Raw genomic sequence first — 16,847 nt, forward strand, 5'->3', positions numbered from 1 at the left:
CCGAGCACATAAAAAGAATCCACAGCAGACGCACACATGGAGCAATTCTCGTATATAGGACCGGGTCCCTCCCTCTCCATACGTAAATAACCTAGAGAATCTCAGCGAGTGAGAGAAAGAACGAGAAAGAGAGAAGCTCGAAGCATCAGCCGCAGGACACCTCCGTCCATAAACAATCAACCTTCTCTCCTCCTCCCACGCGGAGCAGAGATCTCTGCTCCGCTCGTGTAGACATAGCGAGCAGCAGCAGCAGCCAGCAGCAGCCTCCGCGCATAAACAAGTGTAGGTATGCGCGCGCGCTCCCTCGCGCAGAGTTTCGGAGTCGCGACTCGCGGAGCAGTGCACCGCCGCCATTTATATCCAGCGCACACAACACACAGACTAGCAGCAGCGGCCGTCTGGAGTAGGCCCTTCGCGACCGCCGCCGCATCTCGATAAGAACAGTCGAGCAGGCAAATAGTCGCCGCGAGAAGTAGAAAAGCCGTGTCCAGTGCTGCAGTACGGCACCGTAGACAGACCGTGCGACGCTTTCCCCGGCGAGCAGCGAGAAGAAGAAGGCGGAGAGAAGGAAGAAGATAAAAAAGAAGACCGAGCGCGAGAGAGACAATAGGGGGCGGCTGCCGCAGCGCGGGTGTCTCTGATGGGAGTAGTCCTCGGTGCCGGCGAGATGCTGCCGCTCGCTGACTCCTGCGGGTCTGGCTCCTCGCTCTAAGCCTTTGTCCGGTGCCGTGTGCTTCCCGGCCCGTAGGCGGCCGACGCAACGACAGCAGCAGCAGTAGCGGCGACGACAGCAGAGGATACGCGGAATAAAGAGGGAGATGGAGTAGTAGTAGCGCGGAGAGCAAGCGAGAGAGTGCGTGCGTGTGAAATGAAAGTGCCGACGCCATATTGGCTGCTCGGCGAGGAGTGAGTCGCGCGCGGACGACGCCGAGGACGACGACGACGACGACGACGACGACTACGACGAAGTGGTGGTGGTGGTGAGTGCAGTGTGCCGCGGAACTATGGAGGAGACCAAGATCATCTACCACATCGACGACGAGGAAACGCCGTATCTCGTGAAGCTCAACATATCGCCCGAACGGGTAACTCTCGCCGACTTTAAGAATGTGCTCAACCGGCCGAACTACAAGTACTTCTTCAAGTCGATGGACGATGACTTTGGGTGAGTGTCTGAACCTACCTCATCCTTATACTACTCTCTTTTTCTTTTCTAACGAGCACGTCCATTCTTCCCGACTAATCTCACTGTGTCACGAAGATGCTATCGAAGATTCGCGATTATACGATCGGGAGAATCAATTCAGAACGGTTCGACGTTTCGTACGTGCAGCGAATGCCGAGGATGGGCTATTTGCGTTAACAAGCCCATCGTCTCGTAATTAATCGTTAATTATCCATCGCCTTCGACGTTCCGATAATTTAAATCGGTGAAAGCTGATTTTTCTTGCAAAATCGACGCGTTTTTTCAGCCGCTCGCCGCGGCAAACTTTGTTGTGACATTTTCGTCCCCGACGGCGAGAAGCCTTGGCCGCTCTCGCTCTCGCAGTTTCGGCGGCTCTTTGCGTCGGCTGCACCTGCAGCGTATCAAAGCCCGTGTACACTCGTCGTCGCATCAAAAGTACATTAGAACTCTGCACGCGTATGGTCCTTCTGCCGTGTAATCTCTCCCCGATGTCGTGTTCCCTTTGTGGGGACTTCATCGAGCGTACGCGGCAGGCTCTAAAATTGAAACAATAGAAACCGGCCGTTTATAAACCTCCTCGCTTGTTTTCTCTCTCCGCACCTCGCGGCAGATAAATCTATCGACGACCGGCCGCGTTATTTCTCTTTCTCTCTTCCGCGCGCGAGGTATCACCTTTATTCGCGGTTACTCTCCCCCGAACGCGGCTATTTGCGTCGTGCACAGATTACGTTCCGCTCGTAAATCCAGACTGTTCAGGGAAAAAAGACGTTCCGGCGTATAGCTTTGAATTTGGCGCGCCGGCACGTTTTTTTCTCTGAAGAATTGCCTGCGACGTATTGTGGCGGCTCTTTGCATCCGCAGTAGAATTTTTTGCGCATATTTCAGCTATATGCAGGTGTATGGATGTGGCTCGTCTTGAAATACTGCCAAAACGGCACCGCAGAACTCGGTGCAGCGGTCTAGCAATGCGCCTCTTTTCATCAGCATTGTTCGTCGAAAATGCCCGTGTGTACCGTGGCTCTTTTTTCTATCTTCTTCTCGCAACAATCCACTTGCGTCTAGCTCCTTTTATTATACCGTCATTACGGTATTGCGTCTCTTGCTGGCGATGCAACGCTGATAATCGACTGGCAGGTGTACTTATCTGAGCAACGAGTGCTTCTGATTGCTATCACATAATAATCGTGAGCAGAGCGAGTGTACTCATCGTTATTTCCTCAGCTGAAAATTCTCCCAATTAAAACAGTCGGGTAGACGCAGAAGTCGAAGCAAGAGCCAATGACCCGAAGCCACGCACGCATATCGCTCTATCAATTTTCTCATTCATCAAGCATCTCGACGCGAAGGCATTCATCATTCGAGCTTTTCGCCATAAATCCTCAAAACTCAGCCCCAACTCCTTCACCCCCTAACCCAGCGAGTCGCCGTCGTCGTCGTCGTCGGCCTTTCCCCTAAAACTCTCTCTCTCTCTTTCTTTCTCTCTCTCTCTACCCAACCCCCTAAGAAGCGAGCACTACACACTCTCTCACCCCGCAACGCGTTTCTCGCTCTCTGCTTAGATTTTTCTCGCACGCGTGCGCGCGAGGGGCGGCTTCTTCTCCCCCCTTTTGATCTCTCTCTCTCGCGATTTTTTTTCGAAGGGTCGGCTTTGACCCCCCGCGAGCTTTGTCGCGCGCGTTTTTCAAAAAGTTTGAGGGGCGCGAGGATTTTTCTAGCATTCACGACTGCGGCCTTTGTCTTGCACCTATCAATGGGTCGCGCAACGCGCGCGCGCGAGGATGAAAAAATTCGTTTTCCGCTGCGCTGCGCTTTTCTCCCGCCGCGGGCTCTCTTTTTATACTCTGCTGCTGCTTTTTGTCGCTGATCGGATTCAGAGGCGGTTTTTTTCTTCTCGTGTGTGTGTACGTGCGGCTTTGGTCGATTGATGCAAGAGAGAGAGCGTATGCGTGGTTTTTCTTTTTTTTTCGAGTTTATTCGGGATTATGCTTTAAACGAGAGCAGGGGACGGCCTTTGAGGATAATGAGGAATGTGTGCGAGTATGTGAGGGAGTGTAATTACACTGAGCTTCAGCGTACGGTTTTGAATGTACATACAAGCGCGAGCTTTGCGGCGACGCCGGGTGATATCCACTCATGTGCGAGTAACTTTAATCCGCTACTTGTCGATTCTTCCACTAACGCTCGGACGATCATATGTTTTCGATTATAACTCTCCCCCTTTCGTCAGCTGTTACTGTCCTCATCATTTCAATGAATGAGCTTTAATCGTTTCTCTCTCTCTCTCTCTCTCTGTTAACAGCGTCGTCAAGGAGGAAATCGTCGACGACGATGCACACTTGCCCTGCTTCAACGGCCGAGTCGTGTCCTGGGTAAGCATAATCTTTCTTCAACGTTCTCTAATCAATGCCTATATGAAACTAATACGCGTCGTTCGTTCCCTATTACAGCTTGTCTCGGCCGAGGGCAGTAACGTGTCGGACGGGGCGTCCCAGTGCACGGACACGGTGCCGCACCAGGATCCGAAACACGACAGGGTGGACCATGTGACGCCGGGTCACACCAACCGCGCCCAGCTCTCCCTCTCTCACGAGGACACGCTCACCGAGACCGAGAGCATCATCAGTAGCAGGCAGGGCCATCACCTTCACAAAAGCTCACGGCATCACACGGACAAGTACGAGAAGTACAACAAGTACAACGGCTTGCGCATAAACGGCCACTCGAAGCACCGGTCTGGCATGGGGTACGAATCGGCGTCGATCTTGAGCTCCGACCTCGAGACAACGACCTTTTTGGAGTCCGATGACGATGCCAGTAGTCGCATCACCTCGACGACCGGCAGGCACACGAACATGAGCAGTGCGGTAGACAGAGCAACGCTTGGTGAGTCTTATATTTTGCGTGTAAAACTGAATGTCTAAAAGTTGCTTTATACGGCGATTAACGAACGTGATGTATTATTTTACCACAGATCGGCGCAGACCGCAGAGACGCCGACGACACAGGTTGCCACCAATGTCCAGGACATCTTCATTCAGCAGTATTACAGATAGCACAATGTCCCTTAATATTATAACAGTCTCCTTGAATATGGATACAGTCAATTTCCTTGGTATTAGCATCGTCGGCCAGAGCAATAAGGGTGGCGACGGTGGAATCTACGTTGGATCTATAATGAAGGGGTGAGCGTTGATTCGAGTGTTACTCACGACTAAGGAGCATCTGTAAAATTAGCAGTTTTGCTACTTGGCACAGAGCTTAGACTTAGTCGATATAAAACCGCGTGAATTGCTAAATATAAATTTAACGTTTATTTATCTGTAAACAGTGGAGCAGTGGCCTTGGATGGTCGCATAGAGCCAGGCGACATGATTCTCCAAGTGAACGACATCAACTTCGAGAACATGTCCAACGACGAGGCTGTTCGAGTGCTGCGTGAGGTCGTGCAGAAGCCTGGGTATGCATGAAAACGCATCCGAGATTAACTTATCAAGGATTCAAAGCACTCATTGGGAATTTTACGTTTTGCAGGCCGATAAAGCTGGTGGTGGCCAAGTGCTGGGATCCAAATCCAAAAGGCTACTTCACGATCCCACGAACGGAACCAGTGCGGCCGATTGACCCTGGAGCGTGGGTGGCACACACGGCGGCCATCAGGGGCGAGGGTTTCCCGCCTCGGCCGCCCAGCGCCACGACCCTCACATCCACGTCCAGCAGTCTGGCTAGCACGCTACCCGATACTGAGCGTAAGTATAACGATCTGTGACTTGGTTTTGCATTCTGTATTAAGCAGTTGATGCGAGCATTGAATCGGGAAGTGACGATCATTTTGTGACATTGAAATGTCCGCATAAAAAGTCGTTTGATTAACCAAGACGTGTGGCTTATTAATGGCAGCACTGAAGATATGCTTAAGAAGAAGTGCGAGAGTTTTTAAGAGACTATTTAAGATAAATCGCAGAGGTTGACTTGTTTACGCTGAATTTCAAGCTCGCATCGGTTATTCTTAGTACCGAGTCCTCGAAGTGTATCTGATCGGGAGGTTAGTAGAATCGGCAATATTACTAAAAGTGCAGTAATGCATTTGTTCTCAGGGCCGTTTGACGAGTTGGATCTGTCTGTGAACACGGACATGCCAACGATCGTGCGAGCGATGGCCCGGCCGGACTCGGGTCTCGAGATACGCGACCGCATGTGGCTGAAGATCACTATACCAAACGCCTTCATCGGCGCGGATGTCGTCGACTGGTTACACAACCACGTCAAGGGTTTCATCGACAGGTTAGCATAAATTTATACTGTTTACTCTTTATTCTACTCGAAAACTACTTTGAGAGTTACACGATCAATTTCCCTTTTACAGGCGTGACGCTCGCAAGTATGCTTCACTGATGCTGAAAGCTGGTTTCATCAGGCACACGGTCAACAAGATCACCTTTTCCGAGCAGTGCTACTACATATTCGGCGATCTCTGCTCGGCGATGAGCAACATGAAGCTGGACTGCGACACAGTCGGGCCTCTGCCACCGCCGAGCGCCTGGGACATGCCTTACTCGGGAACGTACGCGCCCCATTCGGCCACGGGATACAGTCCCATGCCCTTCAACTTTACCAACGAACCTACCGTTTACGGCTATCATCGAGAAGAGAGCTTGCACAGCGGTTCAGGTATTTCATCGTCGGACGGACGATCGTCAGCCACGTTAATAACCCGCACGTAGATAATAGAGTCACGTTTGAGATGAGATTTTTTGTCGTATCACACGCACATTTTAACGATAGATCGTGCACTCGTAGAAGAAGCGGATGAACACGAACAATTTGGGAGTGTCGATTCTTTTATGTAAACGTTTCTTATTCATTCCTATTTTTGTAGTTAGTTCGTTTTTAGTTCCTGGATTTGTATAAAAAATAGTTTTACTTATTTTAATTTTGTATATTATTTTTGTATTTGTAGAGTATACTTTAGATTTTTCTACTCGAAGTTTGTAATACTCTTCAGTTGTAATCTTCAATAGATTATCATCCTAAAATTTTCTATTGATCTCTCTGCGTAAATAAATGCACGTTCCTCATTGTTGTTTGGAATTTTTTTCTAAAATTTGAGCTCTTAGAATTTATGAAATACAATCCCTTACCCAAAAGAACAAAGTGTTTTTTTCAATCACTAGTTTTCATAAGAAAATAGTCGCTCAATAAGTAACGTTTACAATAAAAACGGTTTATTGGTTTTAGACTGGCTGCTCACCTTTTTAGAAGTAATAGTTTTCGTTTGCTCACGAGAAGAAGATTGCTCCGATAAATTTACCATTGTTCACAGAAATGATTCAGCGGAGCAATATTCTTACTATAGTAGGGGTTGGGCACTGGGGTAGAGAGTATAAGTAGGTGTCGTTGATCGTAGCACAGTGAAAAAAAAAAGAAAAAGCGAGAGCCTTTACAGGTTTCGCGGCAGGTGGGTTCGCACTGAGTAAAAAACAAGAGTTTTCAATATATGTAGGAAAGAAGCGAGGGCAGAGTTTCGAGACGTGACGTCAAAGGCGACAATTTTTCTGTTACCATTTTATAGGAGGGAGCAGCGCGGGTAGCGAACTTATGTTCAAGGCGCCCATGCATGATGTAAAGTCTTGTTGTTCTGCTTCTGAATCAGAACTGCAGATGCCGGTGGTGCCGGCGATGCCGAAGAGCACGGCGACGACAGTGACGACGGGCGGCAGCGGCAACGGCAACGGGAGCGGCTCTAACGGCAAACGGTCCAACGGCAGCCGCAGTCGCAGCAGCGGTTCCGAGCAGTCGGTGCAGACAGGGACCGGTTCCGGAGGAGGAGGCGGAAGCAGCGTCGGCCCCCAGCAGCAGCAACAGCAGCAAGACCTATCTGGTAGTAGACAGTCATTTCGCATTGCGATGGGCAATCCCTGTGAATTCTTTGTCGATGTCATGTAGACGTTGCTGGTGTTGTTGTCGTGTAGCCTTAAGGTCCCGAGCCCAATGCCTGAGGAGGTTTCGCTTTCAACGCGCGGACGACAATCTACCCTTGACGCAGTTCGAAGCTATGTCAATCGTCGATTGATTACAATTGGGGATTTGCGAGAGAGTAGCGCGGAAAGTGATTCTCTATGGGGGACGATATCTTCTACTACCTTCTCTCCCACCTCCAAAGCACACAATCACACACAAAATCGCAAAATCGCACTTTTTTCACGGATTTTATTTCTCGCACTCTTGTACGTGTACAAACAAAATAAGGTATGCTCTCTGAATTCTTAAGTAAATGTCTCTTCATTTTTCTGTTTTTTTTTTCTTAATTTTTTTTGTTTTATTTTTTTTTTTAATTGTTAAAGAATTTTTCAGCTTCGCAAGTTGTTATTTTGATACTTGTATGTCGGTGAGAATAAATTAATATTCATGATTGAGCCACTCTGTTTGTACGCGTATAATTCTCATACGCGTTATAGATCAATACGCAGAATCAAGAATTTAGAGAGTACAAATTTCAAACGTTAATTCTGCTTTCGTTGTTAAAGTCTCATTCATACACTTGAGAGATTTTCAAATAATTTTCAACATACTTGAAGTATTCCTTAGATCTAAATGTTTTCTGCTTGTGAACTTGAAACTTGAGACCAAAGCTTTAATGTAATTAAGTGTCCTATATAATTTATCTTTAGACTCGTAAGGAATACGATATATTAAATGAATTGTGGAAGTGCCAAATTCGCAACGAATTTTTTTTACATTTTATTTATTGATGAATATTGTACCGATATATCTATAAGCCTTGCGAATTTAATTTTCGCATGTATGTACTAGTTGTGTATAGCTTTTGTTGTGCCATTATTAGCATAAAGCAAGACTCAGTACGAAAAAGAGTGGCTTATTAATGTTTTTCGATAGAAAAAAATACTCTGTTTAACCGTAAGTAATTATCATACACTAACTTTGCAGGTCTGAATTTGTAGTCATACGCCGTCGTCCTGTAAAAAAATTAATCGACCAAGAGACTTGAATAACAAAACCACGATTAATTTTCGTACGAGGCGCCAATAAGCAGTTGATCTATATAATGCAAATGACCTTATTTGTTTCTTGCAGAAAAACAAATAACATTCGCTCAGCTAGTCTATAGTACTAAATCTTTGGTGCAAGTTTCAAGTTCAGCCGTAACATTTTCAACGTAACATAATCAACGTGAAAAATAAATTTATTTTTTACACGCCTTTACATTGTGCAATTTTCAATTACAGTCTTTAAACAAAAGAAAAGCTAATTATTTTAAAACTAATGGAAAGTCAGTGGTGTGTAGCTTATAACGGTACTTACTACAATATGATAGTAACGTATATATAACTGTCGGACGATGAAATGGAAGAAATTAATGCAAATTCCCAATTGGTTCGTGGTTAAAGCACTGACCTCTCCTGCGTTTCTCTCGTAATTGTAGAATTCTAGAATCAGATCTAAATAGATGTATTTTATCATTCTCTGAGAGAGCCCGGCACGTTGAATATCGAACATATACATCAGCCGAACCACGTGCCGGGTTGCCTGTATACACTTCATAATTTCACTTGTTGTACATCTGTATGCGTCGTTCGGGATCGGCGAGTATCATTTTCAAACTGTGAACGTTTATATATATATATATATATAATAAAAAAATAGTATCGTGCGGAACAGTTTGAATTGATGTTCACTGATTGGCGTACGTTCGTCTTGAGTAATTATAGTCTTGTAATAATGTCGATCGTCTTTGCATGCATTGGACGATCGACGGTCGTCAAATTGGCTCGAAGGTGCATCTTGCAGTAGTTTGATGATTCTATTTTTCAAAAATATATGTAGTCTTTGTTGAGTAGCAAGGGGTTCGATAATTGCTGGTAAATTCTATTTTTTTAATCTTTTGAGTATCAAAAGTAATGTTACTATGATAAAAAGTAGAAAGTATGTAGATATAAGTTTTGATAGAGATTTTATTTTGTATCAATATACGCAATATACATTTTAATAAATGTAAGTCATAAGTCTCTTTTTGGGATAAATTTGAATATACAGGGTATGGTTATAATTAACGAGATATATAATTCAAAATTCAATTATTTATTTGCATTTTACCGGAACCTTTATATTCGTGTAAATACATTTTTTATTTATCTTTAATGTTAACCTAATAAGTAATAAGGCATTAGCGGTAAACTTGCAAAAAATTTTTATGAACAAGACGAAATTTCAAATTACACCTACATTATGGGTTCTGTAAATTTGTTATATATCATAGTACAAAGTTGACGCATGTTGCAATAAAAAAAAAACGGTGCTTCCTTTTTTGAACTGCAGTGTAAATATGTAGATGAATAGAGTAATACGTATGAAATAGCAATAACGATCACGTGCCAAACGTTGCTGTCCCATAGACACATTGTGCAACAATAAGAGTCTAATGAAAGTATTTTTAATCACAATAGATTTAAATAAGAATATACATTCGTATCTCGAACTCCTTGATTTCTCTGTAATTTTATCTCAAGACTCTGTAATCTAACCCTAAATTTCTGTCTAATCAAAAAAGCACCGAAGAGCCAGTAGCGTATAAAACACGAAGTCTGTCATTACCGTCGAAAAAGTGCGGTGACAATCGGAGGAACCTACTCATTGAGCAAATAGCACAAACACACGTACACGTACATACACAAACGCATGGAATTTCTCTTGAAATTGTAAATAACACACCACAGTATATATTTTGCTGAATTGTGAAGACCCGTCATTCACTATATAGCGAACTCTAGATGTTGTTCTTGTATTATTATTGCTGGAAAAAGTGCATGCGCCTATTATCATTATTATTATTATTATTATTATTATTACTATTATTACTACTACTATTATTATTCTACGTATTTAAGTGGCATAAAATACACACTCTAAATCTAAATATTATACCATACCTATACGTTTGAGTAATAATCGCCTTTCGTTAAATGTCCCATCGATATAGCGATCGAGGATTATCACAATCATTAATTTTCTTCCGTTTAATTGCGTTTTAGGATTGTCCAGTACAATGGGGCAGCTATTTCTTTAAAAAAGTCACAATGGTCGTATCCGTGAAGGATAATTATCTCTGTCAGCTTATAAACGAACGAATCGTCGAGGTGATACGAGAGAAAACGAAATCGCAAATGACAAAATTTCGATATAAATATATAAAAAATGCAAACACTGCGGAGACACGAATTGGCTATCACGGGTCCGTTTTTTTTATCGAGTACGAAGATATATCGATATTCGAGGCTGTTTGAGCAAGGCGAGACAAACAAGTAAATAAGAGAAAAAGAAAAATAATCATATTCGAGAAGGGTTGATAAAATACACGCACGCAGATACGTACCTCGAGAATTTTTTTACATATTTATATATAAATAATTATAAATATTATATATATGTTAAAAAAATATATACGGAAGTGTTAAGAGAGAAGAGAGCATGAGAAGAAATGCATAAGAATAAGCATACGCGTCGTTCTGTGTCGCAGCTAGACAACGCAATTATCGTATTTTGCAGAACCGTATAATTGTAAATAATCAATCATATCTATAGTAACGACTACGCATTATACTCAAATGTGCCATTTACGCATTCTTTCTTTCTATTAGTTTAAATCTAAAGCTAGCTAACGAAAATTAAATCTAAGACGTGCAAGTAGTGAAAAGCGGAAAAGCAGGCAGGCGGTGTACCGAAAGCGAAACATTGAAATTTAAAGATCTTTTTTTTTATTCATTACGTTTAAATTACATGACATACTACACACTGTGAATGCTTAAAAAAAAAAGAAGACATTGATGTGTCGATATCGCAAGCATATTTTGTTCTCATACATTTTGTTCTTCGTTCATTTTCTGCACATTCGCATGAGCATTTTATATATCAAACAAAACAACAGCCACAACAAATCTATGAACAATTAGTCGTTATTTAGGTCCCGAGGTAAGTGTGCCTGAGTAATGAATATTTTTTATCCGTTGCATGTACATATATATATATATATATATATATATATGTACATCTTATTTGTACTCAGCCTCCACTCGCCTTGTCAATTGTATACGAAAAACGAAAAAGAGATGAAAAACCGAAGAGACGAGCTCGTTGCTTTTTGTCTTCCGTAATCATCGCAATCATTGATTATGTGTGTGTATGTTTCTTTTTAAGCCTGTAATTAATTGTGATTTTGATCTCGCTCGTCCGCAGCCCAGTGACGCTTATACATATATATACACGCGTGATCGTGGGCTCAGCGACGAGAGAATTAACAAATAAAACGGACGTTGAGCGATGGCACAATAAAAAAAATTTCTCTACAAGAGCGCACCTCCTTATTGAACTCTCGAGGCTTAACGTGACTCGAGAGTCGTATTCGAATATACATACATAGAGAATAATCACTCGATCGAGCTTATTTATTTATGCTACTCGTTGGATTGTATTTGATGTTATCGTCTGGTTAATGAAAAAAAAATTAGCCGAGGGGCTGAAAGTCGACGTACAAAGAGTCAATTTTTTCGTTATTCTGTTTTACCTTCCGAATCGTTTTTTTTTATCGTGCTTTAATTATTAACGGTATGAATGTGACTAAATTATAGTAGACGAGTAATCGAGAAAATGAAAATGATACTCACACGGAGTAGCCGTTATTCTGTGCATAAAACAATGAGTGTAATCGCTAGACCTAAGAGAATTTTATATATTCGAGCCGACTTTCGACCTCGACGCTATAGTTGTATCGAACAAGTGTAAATGTTTTCGGTGTCAGTAGTTTGCCTTTACGCAATGAGAAAAATTTTTGTTTCAGTAATTAAGTGTAGCAATTTTGTAGCCTAGGGTTCGGAGCTTTTCAACGAGCCTATGTATACATTTTTTACCTCTCGTCGCGACGAAGTATAATCAAAAGGACACTTATCAAAAAGGGAGTTGACGCGTAGAACTCTAACGTAGCTTTCAACCGAGTAATTATTTTGTATATCATATGTCGAACGCGTTCGCATATCGCATCCTTAGGCTTGTCGAAAACATTCCCTGCCCGAGGTGTATGACACGTAAAAGTGACGCCAAAAACTACATACGCAAGCGCGTCGCAATTATAAGTGGAACTTTTCATGCATTTCGATAGAAAAGATATGGCAGAGCAAAGAGTAAAAAGCAAGAGATCGATAATTAAAAGTAGTTGAGACACGTTTAACTAGTAATTGTAAAAGACTTTTTATACGAAAAACTATCACCCAATTGACGCCGCATCGCTTTTTGGCGAGCCTCTGATAATTGACATGAATTATATCGTCAGCATTATATCCCTTTGTAAAATATACTCATATTTTATATTATGCCTGGCCTTGTGGGCTTCGTTCGACAATTTCTGGCCTCTTGCTGTGAAAGGAACGCGCATTATAAGTAGACACATCCGTTTGGCCGTCGAGTCGTAATGGAAGCCAGAAGTAGCCGAGCGATCCGACCGCTTTTTCTTCCTCTACTTCTTGTCTTATATATTTCTCTCTTGGACCGTTTATATAAATGTCTCACTCACTCTCACCGTCACATCCAATATCACCGCCACCACCACCACCACTATCACCATTTCGATTTGTGTATTATATATGTGTTGCACTCTCTGTCCACCTTGATTTTGGTCATGACGTCAAGCTGTCTCACCCAACCTTTGTCCGCGGGCACGAAGCACGAGTGCACCATGTGAGAAACGGGCAAACAAACAAACAAAAATACATTACAAGTCCCACAAGTCACACGTTGTAATCCAGTTAAATATATTTTTGTGCCTTGCCGTGCATCTCAAAACCGTCACCCAATAAAGCAGTCCGACGAGCCCAAGAAGAGACCCAGACGCAGACCAGCGACCTGGACAACAGCAGAGATGGTATGCATTGCTCCTTTTATCCTGCTTTTTATATGCTCTTCTTATTTCTCTCTTTTAAGACTTTTTTCTCAGAATTCTCGTAATTCCCTTTTGGCACGGCACGCTTTTGAAAACCCTTTTTTCACTCTCTTTGTGCTCTGTATTGTCATTTTCCCTTTATGCTTCGATGCTGCAAGAACGTCAGTTTTGTCATTATCTTTGTATATCGATGCTTTTGTGTGAGAACCGACAATGTGCTGCATTAACAATTTTCTTGCATTTCTTATTTTTTGAAGTAATGCTTTTACAATGATAATAACATGTATTTGAGGTATGCATATCGTTGTGAAAACTATAAACTATATAAGAGATGTATATGCAATTATAAATTAACTAATTTTTTCTCACTTTTATGCATTTTTCAATTAATCGAGTAAGTTAATTTCTTACGGACACTTTCAAATCTTTTAGATACTAGATATCTCCTGATAAAAGCAGGCAGACTCGAGTTTATCAACTGTGATAAAGTATTGATCTAGTTTTTTACAACTCTAGTTTTGTGCAATGTGTGCATCACTACATGAGTCCAATAACAAAATAATTGGATCAGCTATTCGGAGCATTAAAACTTTCTTATATTCTTTTGTCCTGCTCTGTCGCAAGAGTTACGTTATATTTCTTATTCGGCAGGGCATTTCTTCTTTTTTCTTTTCACTGCTCAATGTAAATTCCACGTGAACAGCGTGATTTCCAAAGTGTATCGTCCAATTAAATGTCCATGAATATTGAGTAGTGCGCTATTTTCTACAGTAGCCTTCCGCATAATACTTTAATAGGTGCTTTTCATTCTACGGCTTTAACGTCAACGCTTATTAAACGCAGTCGAATAGCAAAGCTCTTCTACATACACTAATGTATACTTCCACTCTGTTACGTTCGCAATCTACGCTCCAATCTCGTGTAATTCACAATATCTCTCTTTGCTCCCCAGATGAAGAGGACATCCTGGAGTACCATTTCTTGCACAAGTGAAGAGTCTGCGAGGACGAGACGGCAGCTGCAGCGTCGGATCGATGCGCGGCCCAGAACAAGTGATACCTGCTGAAACGAAACGAATAAGATATAATATACCGAGGCAAAGGAGCAAAATGAAAGGACGAAATTCGTTACCCCTGAAACACACGTACAGACACGTATATTTGAGGCTACTTTGTTAGGGCCATCGCCGACACACGAGATATGCATATTATATTTCTATATATTTCATAGAAAGTTTTTTTATATATAAAGGACTTGAAGTGAAAAAAAGCGCGCGAGCAGTGATGTAGCAGGAAAGTGAAATGCAGCAAGGCAAGCTATGGGTGACAAACAAAAAAGTAACAGATCAATTGACGAAAGAGAGAGAGAAAGAGAGATTCGAGCGTTTACAAAATAAAAGTAATGTACCACTTGCACTAGATAAGTGTATATGCGTATGTAAGATTTATAAGGTATCCAATGTTGTTGTATTTAATGAGTATATATAATTATATACGCGGGGAGAAGAAAAGCAAGACGAAAAAGTAAAAGACACAGAGGGACAAAGGGGGGGATGAAAAAAATATATCGTTCGATTAAAATGCGAGGGTTTGCTCGATCCGCGACAGTACAATATCGGGGATTCGAGCCACCTTCGGACTTCGATCGTCGCTCTCACACCAAAACGACTCTCTCGCACACTCACACACGTACTCATCATTCACGCACACACGACCAATCAAAACCAACAGACAGGCAAATATACACATATAGGCAAGCGAATCGCCGAGAAGAGAAAAGAAGCCGATGAAAAAAAAAATTAATTAATAAATATAATAATAGTGTATTCAAACAATTAATAATGCGCGCCGCGGTGGCCCGTGGGGAGTCGCCGCAGCCGTTGCGCGCGCGTGAGGAAAGAAACTCTCGTCCCACTCACCCTCCCGACAGCTGGGAATTGACGAGGCGCTCGATCGATTCCCAGTCTCTCTCAAACGCACCTACACAGCCATACACACGCAAACTCCATACCATTACACACCAACCACCAACTTCAGGTACTCGAATCGTAGTAGATGTTTAAGGCGCCTTATAAAAGCGGGATCGTCTCCCGCCGAAATTGCGAGCGATCGTCTCCCATTATAAATCTTTTCAAGCGCACGCACAACATGCACACGTATACTTGTCATTGTCGTCCTTTTTCACTCCCCATACATGTGTCGCTGAGACGTCATCGTCGTGGCTTTGTCGAGTGTCGAGTAACGTTTTAATAATCAAAATAACACGATACGTAATCGGAAAGTATACGTATATGTACGCATATATACATAGAGGGATAATACGGAGATTATACAGGATATATATTCTATTGTAAATTTGTGTAAAAAAAGCACGTTATTAAAGGGAGCTGATCGTGTGAGAGTACCTTGAGATTCGGCGTGCTCGTTCATCAGTTAATATACAGAATCATACTGAGAGCTTCGTCGACTCCGTAGTGCACAATCAAAATAATAACCTGTAGGTATAACTTACGAGAGGGTAACAATTCTGAATGTTAAAGCAATCAAAAGTTCGGGTCATTTATACGTTGATTAATTTGTTTGAATTTTCAAAAAGCCGCAGCCTAAGATGCACTAAAGTAATTGTGACTTTCCACCAATCTTATCGATTGGCCTAACAAGTCCGCGACTTTTTTAAAAATCATTTTTTATTGCTGCACGAAAAAGTATTAATAGTATAATATAGCGCCGCCGCATAAGTATTAATCGCAGGGACGCGATTTAAAAATTCGACACTTCGAGAAGCCATAGAGAGACGTCGAAGCGAAAGGCAACCCCGATGATCAATCGAAATTTCGGCGCGATCCCGGTATAAACGATTTTCTCTCCCTGTCATGTCGGGTCGAACAGCTCCTTTTTTTACGCTCAAGTCGGCGGCCGTCAAGCTAACGGTCGTCGATCGACGCAGTATACATGTACAAAGGTATCCGTACCGACTTTTTGATATATGCGTTTTTTCAAGGTGTATAGCTCTTCTTCTCATCTCTCGAAGAGAGCAAAGAGAAAACAGAAGCAAACATATTATGTCGTACACACTGTCTTTCGTTATAAATATCTCTGTCTTCGAACGCGGCATTCGTTTCAATTATAATAGCGTATAAGGTTCATAGAAGCGAAGGATATGAGAAAGCAACAAACAAACAAAGAATAATTAACGCAACAAAGTCTGTGCCAAATATGCATGTTGAAAGTCTAAAACGCTTCCCGTCAATCGCCCGCATCACAATACCGAAATAACGTACATACACAATGAAAAGGACACACCTTAATATCTAATATCGAGAAATAAAGAAGACTTATGAAACGAAATGAAGACTAAGCTCAGATATATAATACGAGATTATAATATGCGACCCGTCGAAGGAACGTAAGAACTGATTCGTACGAATTTAAACACGAGGACTTTTCTTTATCGACACTTTTGTATTCTAGAAAATAAATTAATCTGGTGTGACCAGCATCAGTAATTGCCATGAATCTGAGTTGTGTCTCTTGCTTATTCCCCCTTGCCTCTCAATCTATCCTGTAGTTTTTCATTCAAAAAGTAAACTTGTGTTTTCAAACTCTACAATCCAGATTCAATAATTTGCATCAAGCGCACGCTTCAATCGACCTGCTAATTGGAAAAGCTGCTGCAGTGGGCAAACAAATAATTTCGTGCAATCGAAAAAAAGCACTC

At 42.3% G+C, this 16,847-nt stretch overlaps 1 protein-coding gene across 15 annotated transcripts; it reads left to right on the forward strand.

The window, feature by feature from the left end:
* The first annotated feature begins 315 nt into the window (after window positions 1–315).
* LOC100124213 (segment polarity protein dishevelled homolog) lies at window positions 316–16,645 on the forward strand. Of its 15 annotated transcripts, XR_004227996.2 has the most exons (12): window positions 324–1,165; window positions 3,486–3,555; window positions 3,634–4,069; window positions 4,158–4,368; window positions 4,515–4,643; window positions 4,718–4,932; window positions 5,263–5,467; window positions 5,550–5,854; window positions 6,756–7,064; window positions 7,156–7,432; window positions 10,234–13,112; window positions 14,083–16,645. XR_004227996.2 is itself a non-coding variant. In XM_032601063.1 (11 exons), exons 1-11 carry the CDS (start codon window positions 1,005–1,007, stop codon window positions 14,121–14,123), a joined length of 2,046 nt encoding a protein of 681 aa, XP_032456954.1. In that variant the 5' UTR covers window positions 316–1,004; the 3' UTR covers window positions 14,124–16,645. The 15 variants fall into 15 exon arrangements, 10 of the variants coding, with proteins under 10 accessions (XP_032456954.1, XP_032456955.1, XP_032456956.1 ...); XR_004345082.1 differs by lacking the exon at window positions 7,156–7,432 and having other exon boundaries at window positions 316–1,165; window positions 5,281–5,467; window positions 6,837–7,064; XM_032601063.1 differs by lacking the exon at window positions 7,156–7,432 and having other exon boundaries at window positions 316–1,165; window positions 5,281–5,467; window positions 6,837–7,064; window positions 13,050–13,112.
* Window positions 16,646–16,847: the final 202 nt, after the last annotated feature.

The sequence above is a fragment of the Nasonia vitripennis genome, chromosome 5, assembly GCF_009193385.2.
Source record: "Nasonia vitripennis strain AsymCx chromosome 5, Nvit_psr_1.1, whole genome shotgun sequence".
Taxonomy (NCBI): Eukaryota; Metazoa; Arthropoda; class Insecta; order Hymenoptera; family Pteromalidae; genus Nasonia; species Nasonia vitripennis.